Source organism: Onychostruthus taczanowskii, unplaced genomic scaffold (genome assembly GCF_017590055.1).
Source record: "Onychostruthus taczanowskii isolate IOZ18803 unplaced genomic scaffold, ASM1759005v1 scaffold8, whole genome shotgun sequence".
Taxonomy (NCBI): Eukaryota; Metazoa; Chordata; class Aves; order Passeriformes; family Passeridae; genus Onychostruthus; species Onychostruthus taczanowskii.
Window position 1 is genome coordinate 9,742,534 of NW_024505892.1, and position 23,709 is coordinate 9,766,242.

General features: G+C 38.4%; 1 protein-coding gene across 2 annotated transcripts in view; it reads right to left on the bottom strand.

The window, feature by feature from the left end:
- HBS1L (HBS1 like translational GTPase) overlaps window positions 1-276 on the bottom strand; it is a 58,505-nt gene extending 58,229 nt beyond the window's left edge. For both annotated transcript variants that reach the window (XM_041423689.1, XM_041423688.1), the window contains exon 1: window positions 112-276. In XM_041423689.1, the coding sequence (XP_041279623.1) occupies window positions 112-154 (43 nt within the window). In that variant the 5' untranslated portion in view covers window positions 155-276. The remainder of the gene's footprint in view (window positions 1-111) is intronic.
- Between the last annotated feature and the right edge of the window lie 23,433 nt (window positions 277-23,709).

Here is a 23,709-nt window from a genome sequence, read left to right on the forward strand (position 1 = left end):
ACGGGAGGCCCGGCCGGTGGCAGGGGCACGGGCCAGGGGAGCGCGGAGGGACCGGCAGCTGCGGCGGGCTCCGCAGCTCTGCCACCAGCGCCTGCTCGCCATAACCGCTACCTTCGTCGTAGTTATATCCTCGGACGTTCCTGTGCCGGGACATGACGGCGACAGCGGCCGCGACGGCCTCCCTCGCTCGCTCGCCCGCCCGCGTTGACGCTGGCGCTGCCGGCCTAGGTCGCCATGTTGAAGTACGGCGGCGCCTGGCGGAATCCCCTCTTGCGCAGGCGCGCAGGGCGCCGCTTCCGCCCTCTTGCGCCGCTGGGCATGCGCACGGCGCGTCCCGCCTGTCTCGCGCCGGCGGATCGCGCGGGGCCAGAGGCGGCTCCCGGAGGGGCTCGCGCCCCGCCCGCGCGCCTGGATCGGCTGAGGCGGCCGAGGGAGCGCGGGGAGCGCCCGAGCTGGCGACGGGACCCTCGGGTGGCCGCTGGAGGTGGCGCTTGGAGCCGAGGTGCAGCTGTCCTGGTGGAGACCTGCCCGAATTTGGTGTCCGTGATCTTGGAGTCCTCTTCCAACCTGAATAAACGTTGCTGTGATTCTGTAGAGTCTAGCAGCGTAGAGTCTGTCTGTAGTAGCTGCCTGTTTAGTAATGCGAGTTACAAGGTAAATCTAGGTAGGAGATGCCCATTTTCTGACAGTGATGAGTTCTACTCAAGACAAAAATGGGAAGTTTTACATGCACACATATAAGCAAGTGTTTTAAAGTTTATTCAAAACCAGTTGCATCATTGATGAAAAGGGAGCGTTCTGTATAGGCTGACATTCACTAAGGGTAGGCTTATTTAAACACACTTGAAGTGTCTGTGATCTGTGTAGCACCACAGGAGCAGGGTTTGAAAGGCTGTGAAATTAAGTACAAGGCCTTTCCCAGTTCTGGATCTGAAGCAGCTCCAGTTGACCCGGCTTTTTGGTGACGAGTAGCCCTTGCAATCCAGGGACTGACTGGTGGCCAGGCTTAAATGAGCTGTTCTAGGTAAATACAAGCTGTAATAATTAGCATTGCTGATGGCGGTGTTAAGAAGCAAAATGTCGAAGCGTTAGACCCCATGGAGCCTTGATCTGACTACATTGGCACGTTACTGTGACACTTCCTAATGCCAAGTTTCAGCCTGCAGGAGCAGTTGCACTGCCAAGGGTTTGGATAACCAAGGAATGTCCCTGCAGCTGCTCCTCTTGCTGGGGCAGACAGGGAAGGACAAGCAGACAAGACCTTAGGCTCTGGTGAGGAAGGGAATTGGGATAGAGATCTCAGCTCATGAACTCCAGCTCTGACAGAATCTGTTTCCGTATCTGCCTGCCCAGTTTTTCCCCAGATACCTGCACTCATCTGTGGGCTCAGGAGCTGCTAGGCAAATTACACCATTAATATTTCTGAAGTCAGGTGTCTTCATCTTTAAGACCTTCAGTAATTTATTTACCATCTTTTCATCCAGTCTTGAGAATACTAGAAATCGAGTCCCGCTCCAGGTGTCCTCTGATACCCCAGCACACAGCCACACATCCCTACGAATACACATGCCCCGCTTCTGTACCTGCCACCTAACTATTGTCTTGTCCTTACCCACATGCCAAAATTGTCACTGTCTGCCACTCCACATCCTTCCTGGTCACTGCCAGAGGCAGGGAGTATTAACCATAAGCCAAAAGTTTGTGTTCATGTACAAATAGTAGGCAAAGTGGCAGATTGTTTCCTTATATTATTTGCATATTTCTAACTAATTTCTACAGAGAAGCACATGCAGCTGAACAGGCTTAGGCTCTATGAAATGACTTCAGTACAGTGATGGGATTAAAATGGAATTGGGAACAAAGATTTCTGATTAATACTGGTGTCCTGTTGACCTTTAGTGTCCCAAATATTCTCTGCAGCAGAGGTTTGACAGTAGTTGTGCTAATCCTTATCTGTCCCAATTTCTTGACATGCATCAAAGATACAAAAGTGGAGACTTGCTATCATCCATTCTTACCATGGCCAGGGTAGCAGACTTCTAAATTCAAAACCTGATTCCAGCATTTGCTTTTGGGCCTTCATTGAAGTAACTTGAGACACTGCATCACTACAACTATAGAGCATCCTGCCAGTCTGCCTTCAGCAGCTTTACTTTGGAAAAGACACAATTCCTAGCCTCTGAAATTACTTCGATCCCATTCTTCAAATGTTAAAAACTCTAGTAAATATTAATCATGCACATTTAGTTTTTGGGTTTTTTCTTTCAGGTAGTGACAGTTCTCATTTCTCACACCTGAACATTCGAAGATATTTTATTCTTTTTATTGATGCTTTTTTTTACATAAATCACCATCTGCTTATAAAATAATAAATTTTTCATGTTTGAATATTTTTTCATTACTTCTCTTGATTTTCAGTTACTGTGACCTCCACAGATAGGATGCTCATTTTATTTGCTTGGTAGTCAAATGTAACATTGTTTTCAAGATTTCAAAATTAGTTCAAAACAAGAAAATAAGTAACAGTTGTAAAAATATAAAGGTGAATATAAGGGTAAGCCAAATGTAGGAGATTATATACTTTGTAGTCTTTCCAAGACATTAACAGTGAACTTGAAATTTTTTCTTCATTTAAAGTGTAATAGGTTATATCATACAAGATGTAAGGAGAAAAGAACCCAAAACCAAAAATTTCTTACAGGAGCACAATAACTTCATATTATTATTTCATACATAGTATCTTCAAAGAGTCATAAATACACTGTGATTATTCCTTGACTTTTCTTAATTCTGAGACATATGTAAATATTTTAGGGAAAGATGTTCAAGAAATACTGAGCTTTAGTCCTCAAGCCCTAGCTATACCTCATTTAGTGCTACTTGTACGTGAATGCAAGGTTCATGAAAAGTATTCATCTGATGGCAAAGCAGTCTTCTGTAACTAAACATTATTCCTTCAGCAGCAATTAAAGCACATCAGAGAACCTTGTCAATCTGGCTCCAGCAATTCTGACTGAGGGATGACTAACCAGGTCACTTCTGGCATTCATTTCTTCCTGTCCACTGAGATTATATGTTACTTTAAGGCGTGTGCCTTAAGAAGCGAACTAAGATCACCGGTCTCAATCCAGGTGGCAGCATTTCTGCTAATCCTCTTTTTTCAGCAATCTGCTGGGCACTCCCAGCCCCAGCACTATGAAATTTTTTTCTAACCGTAAGAATCAGTTAATAAAATACTTAATAATTTCATTTTAGCTAAGTAGAAAATCTTTCATACGATATTATTTCTTCTTAAAATGGAACTGCCAAGCTTTTTAGTAGTTTAGTAGTCTTAGTTACAAAATATTCAGTCTATTTCAATATTGTATTGTTCTTTTAAACTAAAGTCAAGCAAGGCCTGGTCTACGAAAAAAACAGCATAATTCCAGATGTTTTACCACACTACCAGGTGTGGCTCTTAAGTTCTAAAATATAAATTGTCAAGGTCAGTAAATGCATTTCCAGCTGCTAAATGATCTGACTAGCTCAAAAGAACTGCAGCCAGTAAATACATGTCTGTTTTTGTCTAAAATGATGCCATGTAGTCAGAAGATGATTTAAAAGTCAGAAAACAAAGAGTATTAATAAATTATCATTTTGTACATATGGTAAATAGCAAGTGTCTCCAATTTTTCACAGTATGAATGAGGTTGTTAAATATATTTATTATTTCTTTGGGAATGGATCAGTGCCGAACAACAAGTTTCACATATGAGTGATTTATGTTAAGTCAAGACCTTACACAGTTTCAACAGGATCTATTAACAGCTAAGTTAGATGGCAGCTGATGGCAAACAGCAATGTAATGGCAATTCAGTCTAGAAAAGTGACCTATTTGTATAGTTTAACATAGAATCATTAAAACTAGGAAAGACCTTTAAGATTATTGAGTCCAATCCAGCCATAAACCTAACACTGCCAGGTCGACCACATTGTGTTCCTCACAAGAATGTAAACTTCCTGTTACAATAAAGAGTAAAATATTTCAGTGCCTTTAGGTGAATCTATACTTTCTGTAACACTTTGATTTCAATCCCAAATTCCCCTGTCACCCTGCTCCCTCCCTGCTGGCTCTCAGACTGCTTCTCATTTGCAGTGACCCAAATACTGGCGCAGAAAGAGAAGTTAGGTCTCTGCAAGGAGGGGAACTGCCTTGAACCACACAGCTGGGAGAGAAGGAGTTCAAATTTAAGCATGGTTGCTAAGAACATGGTAACTAAAGCCACTGTGAAGCAGTGAATGAAAACCTATTATCTATTGGTTTTACCCCTGATTAAAACCAATATTTTATTACAACAGAGTGCCATTCACTTCTAGTTGGTCTGTGAAGTTTATTCTTGGTACAGAGAGAGGTAAGTGATGAAAAGAGTTTGTCTTACAGAGAAGATGGATAAAATGGAACACGACCCAAGTTTATACTAGGAGTGGCTCAGAAATAACTATTGAGGGGTTTTTTCTCATAGTAACAGTTTTTCTCAATTTTCTTGAAACTGAAAGAAGGCAAATTTTAAACTGATAAAAGCAGACAATTTTCATTCAGCACAGACTTAGACTACAAAGTTAATGAGCAACTTAAATGATCATGGCTAAAAAAATTAACAAGATTCAAACAGTTTACATGCTTGTGTAGATGATAAGGAATACTTAAACTTGATCACAGTAAATATTTAAAGTCTGTATAAAATTCTGCAAGGTATTAAAATTTTCATGTTAGAGATTCCATCTACTTTTCTTGTTACAAGTGAGTGACAGGATAAATTAAGGGAGCTGCAGAGCTAAGGAAGAGGCAAAACAGAAGGCTGTCATTATGACTTGGTTGAATATGATGCATGTGTCCACACTAGAGCAATTTATAATGACACATACATATATTTATAGTGCATATAGGCAGCATTCTGTTGTGTGTGATTATATACATCCATTTATCAAGCACTTGTAAAAGTTTGTCATGGATTCTGGCTACTACCATAAACTGTGACTTCATCAATTTGTCTGTAATGATTGAACATAGAGATGCAATCAAGCTTTCAGTAACAGCAGTGAGACCTTTTTTACTGCATCTGTAGGAAAAAAACCATCAAAGTGAACTTAGATCCTGGAAAATGTAGTTTGAGTGACATTACAGAAGTCTGCAAATCAAAGCAGGGTAAATACAGTTTGAGAAATCCATCACTTTCCTGTATAGAGTAATTCATTACACAAATCTGACTGGGACATTCCACTACTGATCTCTTCTTACAGAGTTTAAATAAAAAACAAATGCTGACACATGTATGCTTCTAGGAGGCACAGTAATACTTAGCTTGTTGGGAAGACAGCTTGTTAAAGTCTAAGAATTATGTTAGAATTACTCTGATTTTGTTTTCTGTGTTCTGCACGTTTACATTTTTGGGAGCTGCCTTTGACAAACCCAGCTATATATTTTGGGCCACTGAGTCAGGGAAACCCCCTGTACTTGCCTCTCTCAGAAATCCAGTACCTCCATGGTTATTCTGAGTCACATTTCTTCCCGCATGAGACTCAGTACTGAAGCTGTAAAACTGCATTGGGTTGAAGAGATTTATGTGGTGTTATTAAGTTTGTCAGGGAGTATCATTTGATGAATAAGAAATGTGTCTTCATTCAGACTGATACTGTATGTCAGTCTTTGACTAAAGTCTTTTGTTTCCTCTCCCCCCAAAAATTTCACTTTTAAAGGCTGATTCTTAAAGAAATTATCAAGTCCCTCTTTATCTCTCAAATGATTCTCACGTACTGCACACTGAGGAATCTCATAGAAGGTATTGCTAATTCATCCTGCAATCACAGGATATAATTCACTTCAGATGCTCTTTTTTTTTTTTTTTTTTTTTTTTGCTTTGTCATCATATTTGGTGTATCCTAGAGTCAAATGCAGTCCTGAAATGCTAAGCAGTGACTCTAGCAGAGAATGGAAATCCTGCACAATAATATCCTTTTAGTTCCATTTTTTCTTATCTGATAACCAACAACTACTTAACAAGATGCTCACTTACTATCTAGTTTGTTTCACATGTTTAAAGTATAAAATTGTATCATTTGCTATTAGAACAACATCCTATCTTCCAGAAGCTAATCTTTAATGGCAGATGCCCTGTCTTAAATGTATAAATCTATTAGAAAACCGATCTGATAAAAATTTATGCCTGCAAAATGATGATTCATTTATATCAATGTACTTGTCACTCAGGCCTTAAGAAAAAATACATAATACCACAGAATTGGGTGGGTGCTTAAAATATGCTAGACCTCGATAATAGGAAAACATTAGCCACAAAGTGTAAAGGAGAAACACCAATTAAAAAATAAAATTACCAGCTCAAAATTTCCAAGTTTGTACACCATCTATTATGAACAGCAGCATGTAAGCTTTTGGTCTTAGGGTGCTGCAGCAGCTACCTCGTGGGTGACAGCATGATTTCAGTTTAACTGGAGATATCTTACTCATCTCCCCTGTGCTTTATAAAAGCAAACATAACTTAGGCCTTATGAATCAATATTTTAATACTGGTGTCCAAAGCTGAACTGATGTGGCTGTTCTAATTAAACATCATGCTACCTCCAAAACAACTAATCAGAAAAGAGTATTTTCTCACTTTCTAAGCTGTCTCTGAGGACAGGCTAACTATATAAGTATTTGCTTAGTGTGCTTAAAATTATAATTGTTTTATGTGATTTTGTTGCTGATTGCAGATGTGGTGGACTTCATCTTTGTATTGAAGTCCATGTGTGTTTTATGTTTGTCTCCATTGAATGAATTCCCTGAAAGACACAACAGGATTGCAGTGTAAGCCAAATTCAGTTATCATTAATTTTTTCCCCCCAAACCATGCAAGGACACAATGCCTCTTTCTGTCTCTGCTATGGATAAAATATTTTCCCACTGTACTTCATACAGGTACCTTGCACCAATCATTCCTGCAGACAATACCTGCTAACACCAGAGGCTAACACCTCTTACAATATCAACTACATCATCTTAGAATAGAGGAGATCCCTGCAGCAACAGAGTCTCTCTTTGCCCTGCACTCTTGGAAATAAAGCTGGAACTTAATTTCCCTTCTATGTTAGTAATTTTTGTGGAGACTTTTGGCAGGGACGGGTTTGCAAACTTTTATAAAAGCAAAGTTTATGAAAAAAAATTTTTTATATATTTAATCGTCATAAATTAATTGGCAAGATGTAAGAGGGGAACTCAAATTATTAAAAATTCTTCATCCCTCAGATGAAAAAACATGTAAAAAAGTGAGTGTTACATACTCTGTGTGTACACATAGTTTCACATCAGTCATAGTGCGGGCCCAGTGATGGGTCAGAGATATAGAGACAAGTCTGGTTACAGATGTGAAGATTAGTTAGGGGACAACAGATACAGTGCAAAAGAATCCATGTTTCATCCCTTCACTGCTTGTGGAACAACTCTTTTATTTGACATAAATTATTCTTGTAGTCTAAAATATTTAATAGAAATAGTCAAAAACTATCCATATTGCTTCAATTGACGGCAAGATATTCAGGACTTACTGAAGTTCTTCTATTCAGTGTTTATAATTGACTTCAGGATTTAGAGTGAGTGAATTAAGTCACTATTATCTACTTTGCAAGGTGTAAAAGTGTATTAAGTGAAATTTAATCAGGAATACATTTTAATCCTGTAGCAATAAATTTAATAATAAAATGTCTACTTGCCACTCAAAACCCTTATTGTGGTGAAGCTTTAGATAGAATCATCAGTAATTTGATGGATTTCAAAAATTTGAGGTTATCATTTACAGCTGTGAAGCAATGCCAGCCCTCTGTATTGGTCACATATTTCTGTTAAAGGAAAGTTTAGAATGACTGGAAATGTTATTATTAGGATGAATAAGGGCATCCTTTGCAATAGTGACAGAAAAAATATTCCTACTTCACTTTAGTTCATCTGTAGTCATGAGGAAATCCACATTTCATGCCCAATAAAAGCTACAGCAGAATGCTACTAATACTTTCCAACTACAAGAAACTGGTCATCTTTTTATAAAAATTCATTTGGGGCCTGGTCCAAACCTTCAGGAAGTCAATAGAGACAATGAAATTTGCTTTCATTAATCAAATTGACACTAACCAGACCAACAAAATATACAAATAAGAGGATTTTGGTAGAACAAAAGCACGAAATTTTACATTGAGTTCCAGTGGAGTAGATTGTATTAGACACCCTATTACTGCCAGAGAAACCATAAGCTGAGCAACAAAAGATAATAATAATAGGTATAGCAAATTTCTTATCTATGTCCTCAGGCAGTGAGAAAATGTCAATGGATGTTATCTGTGGAAACACAAGATCATATTTTTAAAAAGTGAAATGTAGCCAAGAGGAGGCAAATAACCAAGGGCCCCTTTGAGCCTGAGGAGGTGGGAGAGGAGCACTGGAGCCAGCCAGTCCTGAGCCTTTATTTGACCAAAGGGGAAGGCATCAAGTGAGTTCTGCTGAGGACCAAGAAACTCAACTGGGTCCATGGACCCCTGATTGTGGGGGCCTTAGTCAGGGGAAATACCTTGTGTTTTGATGCTTGGTAGGGTTTGCATTTCAGGTAATTAACTGTGCCTGAGGGAAGGGCATTAAAGAGGCCTGGGCATGGTACTGGATTTTTTTCCTTGGCAGGAGAGGCAACCTGACAGTTTACAAAAGTATGGGGACTTAGCAACTACTGTGTGCTCATATGAGCACTTCACCTTGCAATAAAGACATGATCATTTCCAGTATTTTAAAGCAGACTTGACATAATATATTTGAAAAATATTAAGAAAACCTCACTTCTCAAAACAAAGATGAAAAAGGAGGTATTTTGCGATCAATTGATTTGAAATTTTCAAGAAAACTTCTTGTTTGTTGAAAAGTCACTATTCTTTAACCAGAAAAAAAAATGCTTGTCTCAGGCTGTAAAATGTTTGGGGAAAAGGATTATCTGTATTTTTTCCTGTATTTTTACTCTACTGGGAACAGAATGATTCTTCTCCAGGAATGACATACAAGAGCAATAGCAGTAAAACATTGGTATCTCAAAGATGAAAATAAACACACATATATTTATGACCAAACAATCAAAACACTGTCAGTGTATGGAAGTCCACTTGTAAGTCTTACAGCAGAGTTCCATTGGTACAAATACATGGCTTCTGTAGGCTCCCGAAATAAATTAATGTTGTCCAAATGAGCATCATTGCTTTACTCTGCAGACACCTTTAATGTGATTACACATTAAGTTTGCAGAATTTAAAACTTTCACTTTATAACCTGCATGCAACTACCATATCTTTCTAAAAAAAATAAAAATCTGTTCAGGTATAGACCCAGAGGAACTGATTTTTCTCTTTTTTATGTCATGCTCTCATTCTGAAAAGAATCCTAAGCTATGTGTGAAACGGTAGAAAACTGTATTACTTACCAAAGTAAATTAAAGAACCCATGGTTAGTCACACTGGTTCCAAGCTTCCAAGGCACAAAGTGAGCTATTGAAATCTTGTTGAGATGTTTTTCTATTGTAAATATCCAGGGAGAAATCAATCAATTGAGAATGGAGGACAAAAATATAGCCATAATAAAGGTATATACATGAAGAAAGGAAAATAATAATTGAAGAAAGTCAACATGATTGCATATAATTCTTTCAGCATGGGCAAAATCTGTAAAACTAGGTTTACATTCAGTTTTACCCAAACAGATAGCTAATTTTTATGCTGTCCTGTCTCTCTGGAAGCTAAATTTGTCTCTTATAGTACGTTGCACCAGCAAGAAAAAGCAAAACACAGACAGACTTTCAATATAGTTTAAATGTGATCTCTGCATCAGCAGTATTGAGGAGAAAGTTTTAGCTGGTGAAAAGGTGAATGTGTTGCTTTGATGTAAAAAATGATTTATTTCATGAGAATACTCAAACAAACAATCTGTTCCAGTTATAAGCAGTGTGACTATTTATAGTCTGAGCCTAATACAGACATAACACACTTGACTGTGAACAGTAAATACTTTGTGAGGGTTAGAAAGTGAAAAAAGAGCTGCTTGCAGGCACTGCCACATGGTGTACAGCGTTTGCTGAGAACGACAATGCAACATCTGCAGATTCCCACAGGATGTGTAATTCTTGTTATTTCAGGGTCTCATCCAATTTATTTGATATTATTGTAAGATTCACATAAAGATGAATTGATTTTGGTCCTTAGCTTGTCATGTAAAATACTGGCTAAATACAGAGTTTATATTTGGATAAGTGAAATAAAACCTTCCTATTCCTGCACCCTGAATAAGCACTTTCACCTTGTTTAAGATCATTCCAAAAATAACAGGAAGCAGGCAGGTAATAGGTACTATCTGGTCTAGCAGTATAATTGCAGCCCCAGGCAAGAAGGGAATAATGGATTCTTCTATACATTTTCCCCACAACCAGATCTTCAAGGAAAAGGGGCAATTGTAATAATAAAGAATCCAAATCTTTAAAAACCTTTTAAAAGCAAATTGATTAAATCATTACTTTAAAAAATCAATCATTTCTACCAGTTCTATGCAACACCGACATAGTTGCTTACTCTGTTTCTACTCTTTATTTGAGGGATAAATGTCTAATGAAAAACAAAGTATGGGGAGACTTATATAACCACAGGTCAGCAGATGAGTGAAGAAAAGTAAGCTTGTGCTTAAAAATGGAGATCTCAGTTGCCAGAGTGTGCAAATGCTAGATTATAGCTACTCTTTATTAGGCTTTCTGATGGTAGGAGTTAGGGAAGGCATGAGCTGGGAAAGCATGAGCAGCAAGGGAAGCTGTACTGCCATGCTTATTCTGGGGATCATGTTGTATATTCATCCATCCATCCATCCATCCATCCATCCATCCATCCATCCATCCATCCTCTGTGAGTACAACCAGCTACAGGTACATTCCATATGCTGGAAAGCTCTTATATTCATGATGTTTGTGACTTCAGCTGTTGATTTCCTGCTGTTTGTCAGTGACCTTGGCTTCACCCTTAACAACTGCAGTGAGCTCCAGTTCCATGGTACCTGTTTGTATTTCAGCAGCCTCTCATGAACTAAACTTAGTCCGGAAAACCAAGAAGTGAAGCCCACACTTAGTCTTTCAAGTGGCAACGTGGTTGGAGGTAGAACAACAACGTTGACATGACTCAGTAACAGAAGAGGCAGACGGGATCACGGGAAGTAGCAAGTGTGGCCTTCAGGGATCTGTTTGTCGGGGACATACACACACAAATGTGGGTGATCTACAGGGAGCTGTGTAACACCATCACTTCAATGGTGCAATTATAACTTAGGACAGTCCCTTCTAATAAAGGATTATAACTAAGCCACCATCAGTAAATAATTTTTTTTTAAAGCTATATGTAATATTTTTTTCATTGTTTGATTCATGGACATGAGAATTCACATGACGATATTTCTCAAAGAGTGCCCCCATTCATCAGTGTAAATTTTTTCTACTGAGGATGAAGTGGTTGGTTATGCAATATTAGTGTGACAATTCCTGGGGGGATTTGTACACCATCAACAATAAGGGCTCTATGCTCATCAAATACATGGCCTGCAGATGATCAGTGTCTATGTCTGAGCTCTCAGCTCACACTATCTTGCTAAACTTGTCTGGGCTGAGGAAACTTGTTTTTGTTCTTTCCTGTGGGCCTCCCACTAAGAAACAAAAATGAGTTGATTTCAGTATTTCCATCTCTGCTCTCAAAACCTCACCTGGTTCTGAAAAATCAAAATGTCGCCCCTTAAAAAATCCCAAAATGAAACATTGATCTCTGCAAAAACAAGGAAACATTTACAAGAAGGTGAATGAAACCTCCGGCCCATGTGCAAAAGACAGCAAGTAATTATCAAAAAAACCATGTGATTTGTTTAACTAGAAATACTGCTCTTCATTATGCTTCTTTCAACAGCCAGAGAAGATTGTAAGGCTTGCTGGTATCAGCAGTGAGAGCTGGAAGAAAATACTTTATGTTCATTTATAACCCACACACAAGTACCTGCTGATTTACAACTTAGCTCCAGCATTCAGTAATAATGGAACTAACTACCTTTAACCTTGAGACAGGTTTCGTCTTCACACAAATTATTTAAATGGTTTCTGTGCAAGTTTATTGTTCCTTTCTGACAAACATTCTTTTCTGTCTTGTCCGGGAGTACAGATCATTTTAAAGATTATAAATCAAGAACTGTCTAATGTTATCACATAACCTGGCTTCCTACATAAACTATCTGAAGCAGTTCTTATTGGAATTGATTCATGGCTTTTAGATGTACTATTTTATCCTGATCTCTTAAGTAAATTCCTGAAAGACAGAAAAAGAGGTTGAGGCCTGCAGCCAACAGCCCCTGACCACTCTGTTCTGGAACAGGTCTTTTGGACTACATTTATAGGTAAACCAGACTGGAAACTGTGCATTGACCTGGAAAACACATGACATGGCTTGAATCAAGATCCAAAAATCCCCACCACCCCATCCCAACCAGATTTATTTTATCCAGAATTGACAGGCATGCTGTCTTAGCACTTAGTGATACCCACACATTTTCTGGGATAGTAGGGCTAGTTGTCAAGGATCAAAGTGTGCTAAAACTGTAGAAGTACCAGAAACTGCAGCAGGGTGCATGAGTGTGAGCTCTGACCCTGTTTTTCTTGCATGTGTAAGAGAAACTCTGTGACCTTTATCTAAGTTTGCAGCCACTCTCTTAGTTTTCTTCATCTACAGTTTACTTCTCTGCCATTTGTGGAACACCCCCTCTCCCCATACTCCACTCCTCCCACCTATTTGTCTTGACTACTGAGTATCTAATAAACATAGCACATATACCATAGCCTCAGGATCTCCAAGATGTGTATTCTCACCTTTTCAACCTGCATCCCAATTCTCGCATATTTTGTTTCCTGTTTATTCTCCCAAGTACATACGGGGTGTGGCAGCTGTCCTTAAAAGCAGGCTAGCAGCTCGCCGGGCTGACTGTCCTTGCTGAGCAAATGGACAGGTGTTGTCCATCCCAGGGAAAAGTAACATCTGAGGAAACATTCAATTGGTGCAATTGATTGTGGGATCACTGTAATTGTAATAATATGGCAAAGCAGCATTTTGAGAATTGAAAATACTGAGCATTTACAGGAGAATTAATTATTCTGATCTGAATTATTCTGGTAACAGCTCTATACAGTTGTTTTCTGAAGCTGTCTTAGAATCAAACCTATTTCTGAACTATGAGGTGGGGGTTGGCATATCAAAACCTACTTTGTAGGTGCCTGTTCAGCATGAATTCAAGTATAGTGTTGATTTTTTTGGCATTGAATTTCTTCACCGGTTCAGGTAGGCAGAGGAGGCCATTCATTGTTCCCATTCATGTGAGGGGATAATAGAAAGTATTTTTTAGTTATCATGCATCTTTTGGTTGGGTTTTTTTTTTTAGTATTTCTCATGGCTTGGGAGCCTTTCTGGCAGTACCTTTCTTTCAAAAGGTGTCATATCCTCTAGGAAAAAGCAGTGATGTGAAAGACCCAGCCCTTCTAGCTGAAGTACTTGAACATTGGAAGACACCTACTGATACCATCCTAGTTTTGTCTGGCTGTTTGGGGAGGAATGAGGGAGTTTTTGACTGTTGCTGCCCAATTGTAAGTCTTCCATGAGGGTGGTGAGTTTTCTTCTCAGGCAGGTAGCAGGTGTCACTTCCTGCTTCACTCACTGTCTGAAGGCAGGGAATGAAGTCTTAGGGAAGAAGATGTTTACTCTACTTGAATAAGGGGCAACTCCAAGCAAAAAGACCTTCTGGGGGTACAGCTGCTACTGGGATCACAAGGTAGGATGGGAATGTGGTACAGAGTTTGGGGCTGTTGTATTCAGGAAAAGGCAAAGGAGTAGGAGTCGTGGTATGTGATGATATGGTTAGGGCCTCAAATTATCCAAGTGAAGATAATTGACTTCAGTGCTTTAACTTCTTTATAAAAGCAGCTGATTTTCTTTTCAAATGTCTACACTGGACCTCTGACACTCACACAAAGTCAGACATGATTCATATTACTTTTGAGACTACTTCAAATATAGATGCAGGTGGCATCATGATAGTGTTGGATGTCACCCTCTGCAAAATGTGCCTTTCTCAAAACCACAGGCTGCCTTTGTGGTTGTTGTTTTAGAAGCAGCCCTTCAGCTGGTGTTATCACATGATGACACAAACTGTGGGAAATGAGACAGTCAACAGGTGCTAAGAAACCTTGAATATTAGAAACAAGAAAAAAAGTGAAAAAAAGACTAAAGTTAGGCCAAAAGACTAAAGTTAGAGATACAAAAGTACCAGACATTTTGAAATTTTTTTCAAGGTAAAAGCAATGAAAGCAAAGAGAATTATAGGTCATTCTGGCTGGATCAGAGGAACTACTGTATGAGAGTAATGTATTTATAGCCCACATCATCGTGTGACTGGAAGATTTCCCTCTGTTACATCAAGCTTTCTCTAGGACCAAGTAGAAAAAACCTTTGATTTACTGCTTTTTATTTGGAAGGTTTTGTTTGCAACAGTAAAGCCATACAACACTTTGTTGTTTTAGTTGTTGCTTTTTCAGTTGAACCTAGTTTCAGGCCATGGATTCCAGGGTAACCATAGATTCAGCAGCAAACTCTGTCCTGGAGCTGTTGAAAAGTTACAGTAGATACTGTGAGTAATGTCATAAATTTTACTCTTCTTTTTTAAACTTGAATTCCTAAGGTGATAAGCATTTGATTGTGTCCAGAGGTCTATCTCTTCCTTTGCATGTCTCCTGCCCCTTACCTTCTGACTTCACCATCCAGTTTCTAGACATTTCAAAACATGGCAAGTATCTCAAAGATAATTATGATCCTTAGTGGAATACCATCATACATTAATACTGCAGAAGAGCAAAAGAAAGAAGAACTCAGCAGTTCCAATAAATATTTGCTTTGTTGTCCAATGAACCTACACATATTGGCTGACCACAGAGCACATTAATCCTGACAGGTCAGCTGTGAAAAAATTATTGTTGAGACAGGTAAAAATGGCTAAGGCACAAAAGATTCAAATCTGTAGGAAGCCATAAATTCCTTTACTTATAGAACTACCTATTAATTACAAATACAAAACCTTCCTGCAATCAGAAATATTCAGCATGCAGTAAGCTATTCAATAAGCATATGTATGAATAAATACCCCAAATGCATCTTTAAATGCAATTAAGTATGTGTACAAAATAGCTAAGGAATATGTTGATCTGTATATGCATCTGTTCTAAACATTTAAATGTTTACTTGCATAAACAAATACAATGTACAATTAAAGCACTTGTAATATAGGCACACAGAAAATTTGATTATCATTTCTGTTTGATTAGCATTACTACTTTTCTCTAGACTACTGACAAAAATCTCAAGTCCAATTAAAAAATAATAACTGTCACAGAAGGATTTTAATATATTAGTACAAGACCAAAATTGAGCATAATTAATTGTATGAATATATGTTTCAAAGCAAAGAGTGATAACAAAAGGTATCTTCTGAAACAAAGGCTGAGACAAACTTTTAGTCCAAGACATTGTTTTTTCATTGCTATCACCAGTGGGGCACATGGCCCATCGTGGCTTCTCTGCCAACTCTTTTTTTTATGAGTCATCACAGCATCAAGAGCCTGTCAAACACCAGAACAGAGATAACACATCCATAGACCGCACTGTTACAAGCATCCACAGTTTTTTTTCTGCCATACCAGAAGGGAAGTCTCAAAATGACTTGTTCCTCAAGTCCAGCCACCTCTTCAAGTGCTACTCTGTGCCAGCTTTGGGGAGTTGAACAAAGGACAGAACTGTAAACGAGACTAGCGTTAGCAAGGGCCATGGGAGTCAGCCTGGTCACTGCTGTAGATTAGCCAGGGCTCCTGACTCCTCTGCCCAGCTGCAACACTGGTGTGCCCCAGGAACCGTTTCCAAGACACACTTACTCCAGCTGTAGCAAATCCTTGATTTCTCAAAAAATGCCAGGAGGGAGAAGTGTGGAGGCAACTTATGGCAAAACTGCATTATAGCTTTAATTTTTTTGATTTTAAACTAAACCTTTATAAAGAATCAGGCCTCTCATGTAAAAGACTGTATTGTACTGGTAACGAATATTCCTCCCCAAATCACCAAACAATAAATTCCTCTAAAAAGAAGTCATTACCTGTGGTCAGAGTTTTCATATATTAAACAGGCATTTTTCTCAAAGAATACCTTCTTGTGTTTCTTTGTTTATATTCAGTTGTTCAGGATATTTCTTTGTCTTTAGTTTTCTCCATGAGTCCATACTATGAACACCATTAAAATTAACCAGTAATGAATTTCTTTAAAAATTTATACAACAACTTTAAAAATTGCTTTTTTAGAAGGTTTTAATTTTTAAGGAACTATTCAGAGAAACTCTGGTCCTTTCATTATATATGATCACATCTTCCAAATGTGTCTGTAAGAAATAACATTAATATATCACATTTATTCAGTACTAATAGTACTGAATAAATGTATATTATACTAATAGTACTTCACTAATAGTAAAAATAATGAAAAATTCCAATTTTTGCATGTTATGTACAATACAGAAAAGAATACTAAAACTCAAGCCAAATGGAAAATTATGTTTAAAATCAGCAGCAAGACTCTTTCCCAGAGACTGAGTGCAGTCAAAATAAAAAATTCTACTGAATAATTAACAGGTGTTATTGAAAATGGGGTGAAACGGTTTTAGGTGTATATCCTGAAGGAAGCAGGGAGCATGGTACCATGGTAAATAGTGCATTACAGGAGAATGAAATCCTACCCACCTAGTTGCTGTTGAACCTGTAAGAACTGCCATTGCACAGGGGATTAGTAAAGGCGGGAGCTAAGAAGGAGGTCTGGAGCACAAGTGCATCCTTCTTCCTAAAAGTGTCTTAGCATCGCTCCAGACACCCCAAATCATCCTGATGATGTTTCTGAGGGCACTGTCAAATAACAATATGGCTGCTGCACTCTAAAGGAGTATCCAGGTGCAAAGCTCAGTGAAGTCAAACATAGGTCGGCTTCAGTGGGCACTGGATTTAGGGCCAGATTGCAGGAGGCAGAGAACCTGCTCTCAGAGCTTGGGCAGAAGCCCACACAACCCATCCCCTGGGAATCAGCAAGAGAGTTCTTCTTGTGTACCTACACACTGTAGTCCAAAGGCGAGTTGAGCTGTCTTTGCCTATCCAAAGCTCACCACAGCTGAACCAGAAGAGGTACAGAACATAATGTTGCACAATTAGCTAGTCTCAGAGACTGAACAGAATGTGTTCATAGTATGGACTCGTGGGGAAGACTAAAGACAAAGACATATCCTGAATAACTGAATATATATAAAGAAACATTAAAAGGTATTCTTTGAGAAAAATACCTCTTTAACACATGAAAGCTCTGGCCACAGTGTGAGTCACTGCAAGTGACTTCTGATGACTCACTGCCATTTTTAAAACTCTGATAACAATCATAACAATCTCCAGTTGTTTCAAATTTTTTTTTTTCTCTTGTGAATAAATAGTTTGAGTAACTTTTCATATCAAAAACCTATGATTTCATTTTCTTCTTCTTTTTAAGCCTCTAAACAGCCATACCAGTGGGCTCTAGTGGGTAAGATTGCTTACATTACTTGCTCCTCATAACTTGGAAGGGCATTTCTACTGCAGAGAATTGATTTTGACTGCTCTATCTCAGACTCTCTACTTGATCCAAGTAAATTACTTGGAATTCTGGTGGTGATGGTCATCTCCCAGGAACTGGACCAAGGGAACAGAACCCATGCTAGCAGACCACAAGAATGCCACCAGATTATGACTCTTGGTTACTTCCATGGCCTTTGAGTTGTGATTCCTGCCTTACTTACACAAGAAGGTTGAGTCGGTCGCTTACACCAGTATCACTGCTCAGATAAAAATAGCTTGAAGTTTCTGTCAGGTATGAGAAAGTTCTTCCCAGTCAAGCATGAATCCCTTTCCAAATGAGGTAATACAAACTGAAAAATCAGAAAGAGACAGTTGTGGGTCATTTGAGTTTAGCTAAATCAAAGTAATTTGATGCATTTAGCAGTGTCCATGTGGACACAGTTTAGCAGTGAAAGACTCTGGCCTACAATTACTAGTCCTCTTGACAGTTCCTACTGTCTTGTGTCCTAAATGTTTTTTTTTCCCAGCTGATCTGAATTTAGGCAAGGTAAAAATGCATCCTAGCAGTATCAAGGTATTCAGAAAATTTTGCAGGCAACACCTTTGAAAATTGACATAATACAGTCTTGAAATAGCTTTGAATAGTTTTAGAAAGTCATTCAAGTTTAATCTGCTTTGCAGAGAAATTATTTGAAGAAAATAAATTATACCCTTCCTAGTTTATACTGCAGGAAGAATTTTTTACTCTGTTCATTCTGTATCTTATTACACACAGGTAACATAAAAATTTTGGGTGGGCAGCACCAACAGTCAGAAAATTCTTCCAGTAATTCTGCTCTGAATTTTTATTCTACTTCAAGGCATACATCAGTGATTGCAACCACCTGAAAAAAAAAAAAAAACAGGTTTGTGATTATGTATGGCTTGTATTATTTCTGACCCTGTGAACACTCCTAGTCCCTTTCAGTGTAATATTGAAGAGGCTAACTACTAACTGAACCAATCTGATCTTGTCTTGAGCTAATCTGTTTGACTTAATAACAGAATGCTTCTTTATTTAGTTAACAACTCTCACTTGGAAATAGCAGCTAAGAGTAAATTTTTCCCAAGTTTGTTAGAAAAACATGGCAGACACAAAATCAGGTCTTAGGAGTGCAAGAGTAGACTGCAAAAAATATTTGTTCTGGGTGAGACCTAAGACTGATCTAGCTCAGTATTCAATGCCTGCATTGGCCACTAGCAAATGAGGGGTCTCAATTTGAAACCTCCTGATTAATCCATCCTGTGTTGATTTGACTGATGTCTTTTAATTAATCTATATTTTGACTTTCTTGTTGTCCTGTGGCACTGTTTTTTGCCACAGTATACTTGAACATCACATGGAAAAAATAATCCCTTTCTATTAGACTGAACATTTTATGGATTGACTCAGGTCCTTATGTTGCAAGAAATAGAAGTTAAAAAAAAAAAACAAAAAAACAAAAAAGCTTTTAATAAAGGTAAAATAATTTTGTTGTACTATATCAAATGTATGGGCAGTATTGTTTACTTATAGATCAGTCTGAGTGTCCAAGTCCCTACTGAATTTTCCATTTAGGAAAATGCATGTAGACCTGGCAGTTTATGCCATTTCGGTTACCGTACGGAGATCAACGCTTTTCTGATTCCTATGGGGACATCTGTTCATTAGCACACAGGGTGGCCAATATTGCTTTAGGTAAAGATCAGCTAGTTCCTCTGTTCTACACACTTTGGAAGAATAGCTTTGCTTATAAAATGTAACAAATGTTTCCTGGACTCTAGCCAATATATTTTTGATCCTTTCTTGATCTTCTTTTCACTAATCCTTTTCTTTTTTTACTCTTGCTTTTTGTTGACATGCCAAAATTCTGTCAGTCTTGTTTCCTCTTTCAAAAAACGTATTTTTGTTAAGTTGAATTAAGCATTCTACCCTGTTGCCAAGAGCAAATTAAGTTCCCCCACACTGAAATCAAATTTCGTAAAGTGTCCGGGCAATTAGCTCTAATATGTGGTTGCTGTAACTCTTAATTTTCCCCTTTTAAGGGTTTTCTTTTTTCTCTGTCTTTGTTTCCGAACAGAAGACATGAGATTCCTTTTTTTCCCTCTGGTTGTCGTCTTTTACTTCCCCAGCATCCAGCAACCACGCACTGATACTTAGCCAAACCTCACTTTTAATCTGTAACCCAAAGGTATTTAAGTAACAAATTGTTCATTCTTCAACCAGAAAGCTGAGCTGGTGGACCAGCCTGCTGGAACTGGAACAGGAACAAAACTTGAAGAACAGACTTCTGAAGAGGTCTCCCAAGCACCACATTTAAGCATATCATGTGCACATCCAGAGATTTCCCATGACAATTTAAAACTGGCACAGCTCACCCACCTAACAATGGAAGGTCTTTTACAACAGAACTTATCTTCTGTGTGTTTGCTGTCAGGGTTTTGATTCCAAGATGTTCAAGGACAAAATAAGAGCACATTCTACTGGGAAAGGCCCAGTTTCAGATAGATCATTGCAAAATTGTGACTGTTTTTATATGATGGAATGGCCCAGCTCTAGTGTAAGCTTCTTGCAAAGCTTTAGCATTCTCACATCTGCATCATCCTACCATAGGCTTTCTTCTCCAGGCTGCCTTCACCAAAGAGTTTTTTCTTATCTTATTCCTCAAACCCTTTGTCTTGATGCACAAGCAGGATGCACAAGAATAAGACTTCTCTCTGCTTGCCATACCAAGCACTCTGTGGTGAGGAAGGATGTAATCAGAGCCAAGGAAGCAGTGGTTTCAGTTCCAATAAAAAGTCATATCAAAACCCCTAAATAATAATAAAAAAACCTGGATGGCTTCCCAATGTCAACTAGATTAGGATCAGCTAATTTGTTCATGAGAAATTTGACAGTTTGAACATTACTGAGTCAGCCACCATCCCTCTCTTTCCTTTACATCCCCATTTATTTTGGCAGACTTAAATAATGCACATGATAAAGCTGTATTATAGTAACAGCCATCATGCTATTTTAAGCATAACACTAGAAGTCAGAGAAAAGCTACTTGGATTCCCAAGGACATATATATATATATATATTTGTATACAGTTATGTATCTATACATCTGCAAATTGACCAGAGACACTGCAAACACTCAAATGAAGCAACAACTGATTGCAACACATGAAACCTGCAATTACATGAAATACTCTTTTGTTTAAAAAATTACTTCTATTCTCAGAACCACACAGAAGTGTTGTCCTGCATCCATACTTCCACTGCTGATTGCCAATCCCTGTCAATATAATAGTCCTTTAACCCAAAGACCTGGGTATGTTCTGCTGTTGCTGTTCTCCCTTTCTTATTCCTACTCACCCCACCAACACTCCTTAATCTACCTCTTCCCTGATTTACCCTTCTGCCAGCCCTGTAAGTGATGCAGAAGGGAGGTGCAGCTGAGAGTTTAGTGTCTAGTCCTCACTAGGATGTTCACTGGGGACTAGTCACTAACTGTCCTTCAGTGTTTTGAAAATTCTGTTATAAATAATAACATGCTAAAAAGTCATTCTCTGTTTTAAGTTAATGTGGCCAGAACAGCAACCAGAAATTTATAGCTAATTTTTGCCCTTGGTTGTATGATATCCATCTACTTCAGCCAACTATTCTATTTCTTCCGGGCCAAAAAAAAAATGTCCATGTGGCCAAGGACAAGAAGGTCAGCATGTGTCTCCAGAGAACAGGCAGAGGATGTGGTGACAGGTGGGAGATGGAACATCTTTTCCTTCATCTGGAGCACCATTGCCCCATGGAATGGGTGGGAAAGGGCTTGGAGGTAGGTAGTGCACCTCCTCTCCTTTCACTGTAGGCATCCCTGAACTCTTGGCGTTCCAGCACAGGCTCAGAGCACGTGGTCTCATCATAGTAACCACGCGTGACCTGCTCCCAGTTTCATGCAGTACAGGAACACGGACACCCACCTTTCTCTGTGTCATCAGTACCAGAACTGCAGTGCCTGTACTCACTGTGCCTCTCAGAAAAGGCTGGGATGTCTGAAAGCAAGTCTGATAGTTTGTGAACTCCCAATTCACCAATTTCGTTCTTCTCTCTTTCATAAACTAACCCCTACTCTTCTCTCTTCATCATTTCATTTTCCATCTGGCAGACCTGATTCATGTTCTATTCTGTCCTTCGTGCTTCAGCTTCTTAATCCTTCTTGATTCTTACCTGATAAGACTGAATTCTTTGTTATTAATGTTATCAAAAGGATGAATTAAAATTAATGCAAGACTTGTAATTCAGCTGAATTGTTGAAGTGAAAAGTCAAGCCAGTCAAAACAGCAAATGAAACATGCTTAAAGGCATATCACAGCAGCTTTTAAAACAAAACACAGACTCTTTATAAAAGCCTAGGCTTCTAAACAGAAGAGAGAAAGATACATGACCATACAAGAGACAATGTGTACTCACAGAAGCTATTTGAGAAGTACATATGATACTTTTCAAAGATTTTAGGTCAGTTACATGATAATCACAACACATCTCATGATACAGCTACAGCACCTGTATGTCAAACCTAAAATATAATCTTCTATAGGAAAAAATAGACTTTTTATATTGATTATTATGTTAAAAATAGAGTATTTATATAATCTTGACACTATTTTCCCAAAAACATCAGTTGTGTTTTTCCATATTTTCCTGATATTACAAATATTTTATCCAATATATTTGAGTTAGTTCATAGTGCCATATAATACGCAGCTACTGGTTTTAAGCTTTGAGTGAAAGGAAGAAGTAATTTTCTTTTTGTAAAACAACTGCTGCCTGTTTCCCAGTTGCTTTAATTCTCATTCTTTGGCAACTTTATTTTGCAAGCTAAGTACTTATACTTGTATTTCCTGGCCTTTACATTAGGATTTCTACTTCTACAACAAGCATTATTGAAAGGCATATTATTTTATAAGCGTCATTTCCAAGTATGATCGAGTGGGGAAAAATCAGAAAAATCGCAGATGGAAAATATATTTAAATTATCACGAGGCATAAAACTTCAAGGAAAAAAGTAGCTATTAATGTATTAGAAGGAGGAGGGAAACAATGTATAAGTCCATTACATAATGTAGGAAACAAGCAAGCATGGCTTCACATACACACAAACATGAAAGATAGATTGCAATCAGATAACGTGGAAAAAAACATGTTTTAAGAAGGACAGAAGAGTACCAGACAGAATACAGAAAAAGCAGGTTAAAGAACAAATTTAAATTCACGTTTTAGCCCATAGAGGTAGATGAAATTTACCCTGGACAAAATGACAAAAAGTTTGATGTAGCCAAACTAGTTGATTTTGGAACTAACCAAGATAATTTCCCAAATATTAGTGATTGCATTTGGGAACCTGGGGACGACAAGAGGAGCTCTATTAAATGAGAGAAGGCAGAAGTCTTTACAAAGGGAGAAGGAAAGATGTGAAGATGCCAAGCAGCATCATAAACTAATCAGTCTATAAAAATACTGTAAGGAATTACTGAACAATCCACGTCAACAGCCTTAAAGATAATAAAGTGATAAAAAAAAGCAACAAGGATGTGTCAAGAACAGCTCACTTCACACCAAATTAATTCATTTCTTTGACAGGTAATAGACATAAGAAGCACAGAAGGAAGAAGCAGAAGTCTGTATTTCTACTGCAGTAAATGTTTATAATTGTCCACGTGGTGTTCCTGGAGAGAAGCAGAATCTTGATATGGTCACCATCAGGTAGATAAGGTTGGCTGAATTAGTTTCAAACCTGCTTATCAGTGGCTTCCCACCAAACAAAAACGGTGTCTCAAGTGGATGAGATTCTGCCTTGGGTCTACTGAATCCAGTTGTATTTCATGTTTCCACAGTGACTAGAACAGTACAGTAGAAATTGCCCAGTACGGCAGAGAGATGACATACTACGTGGCTGGGGAA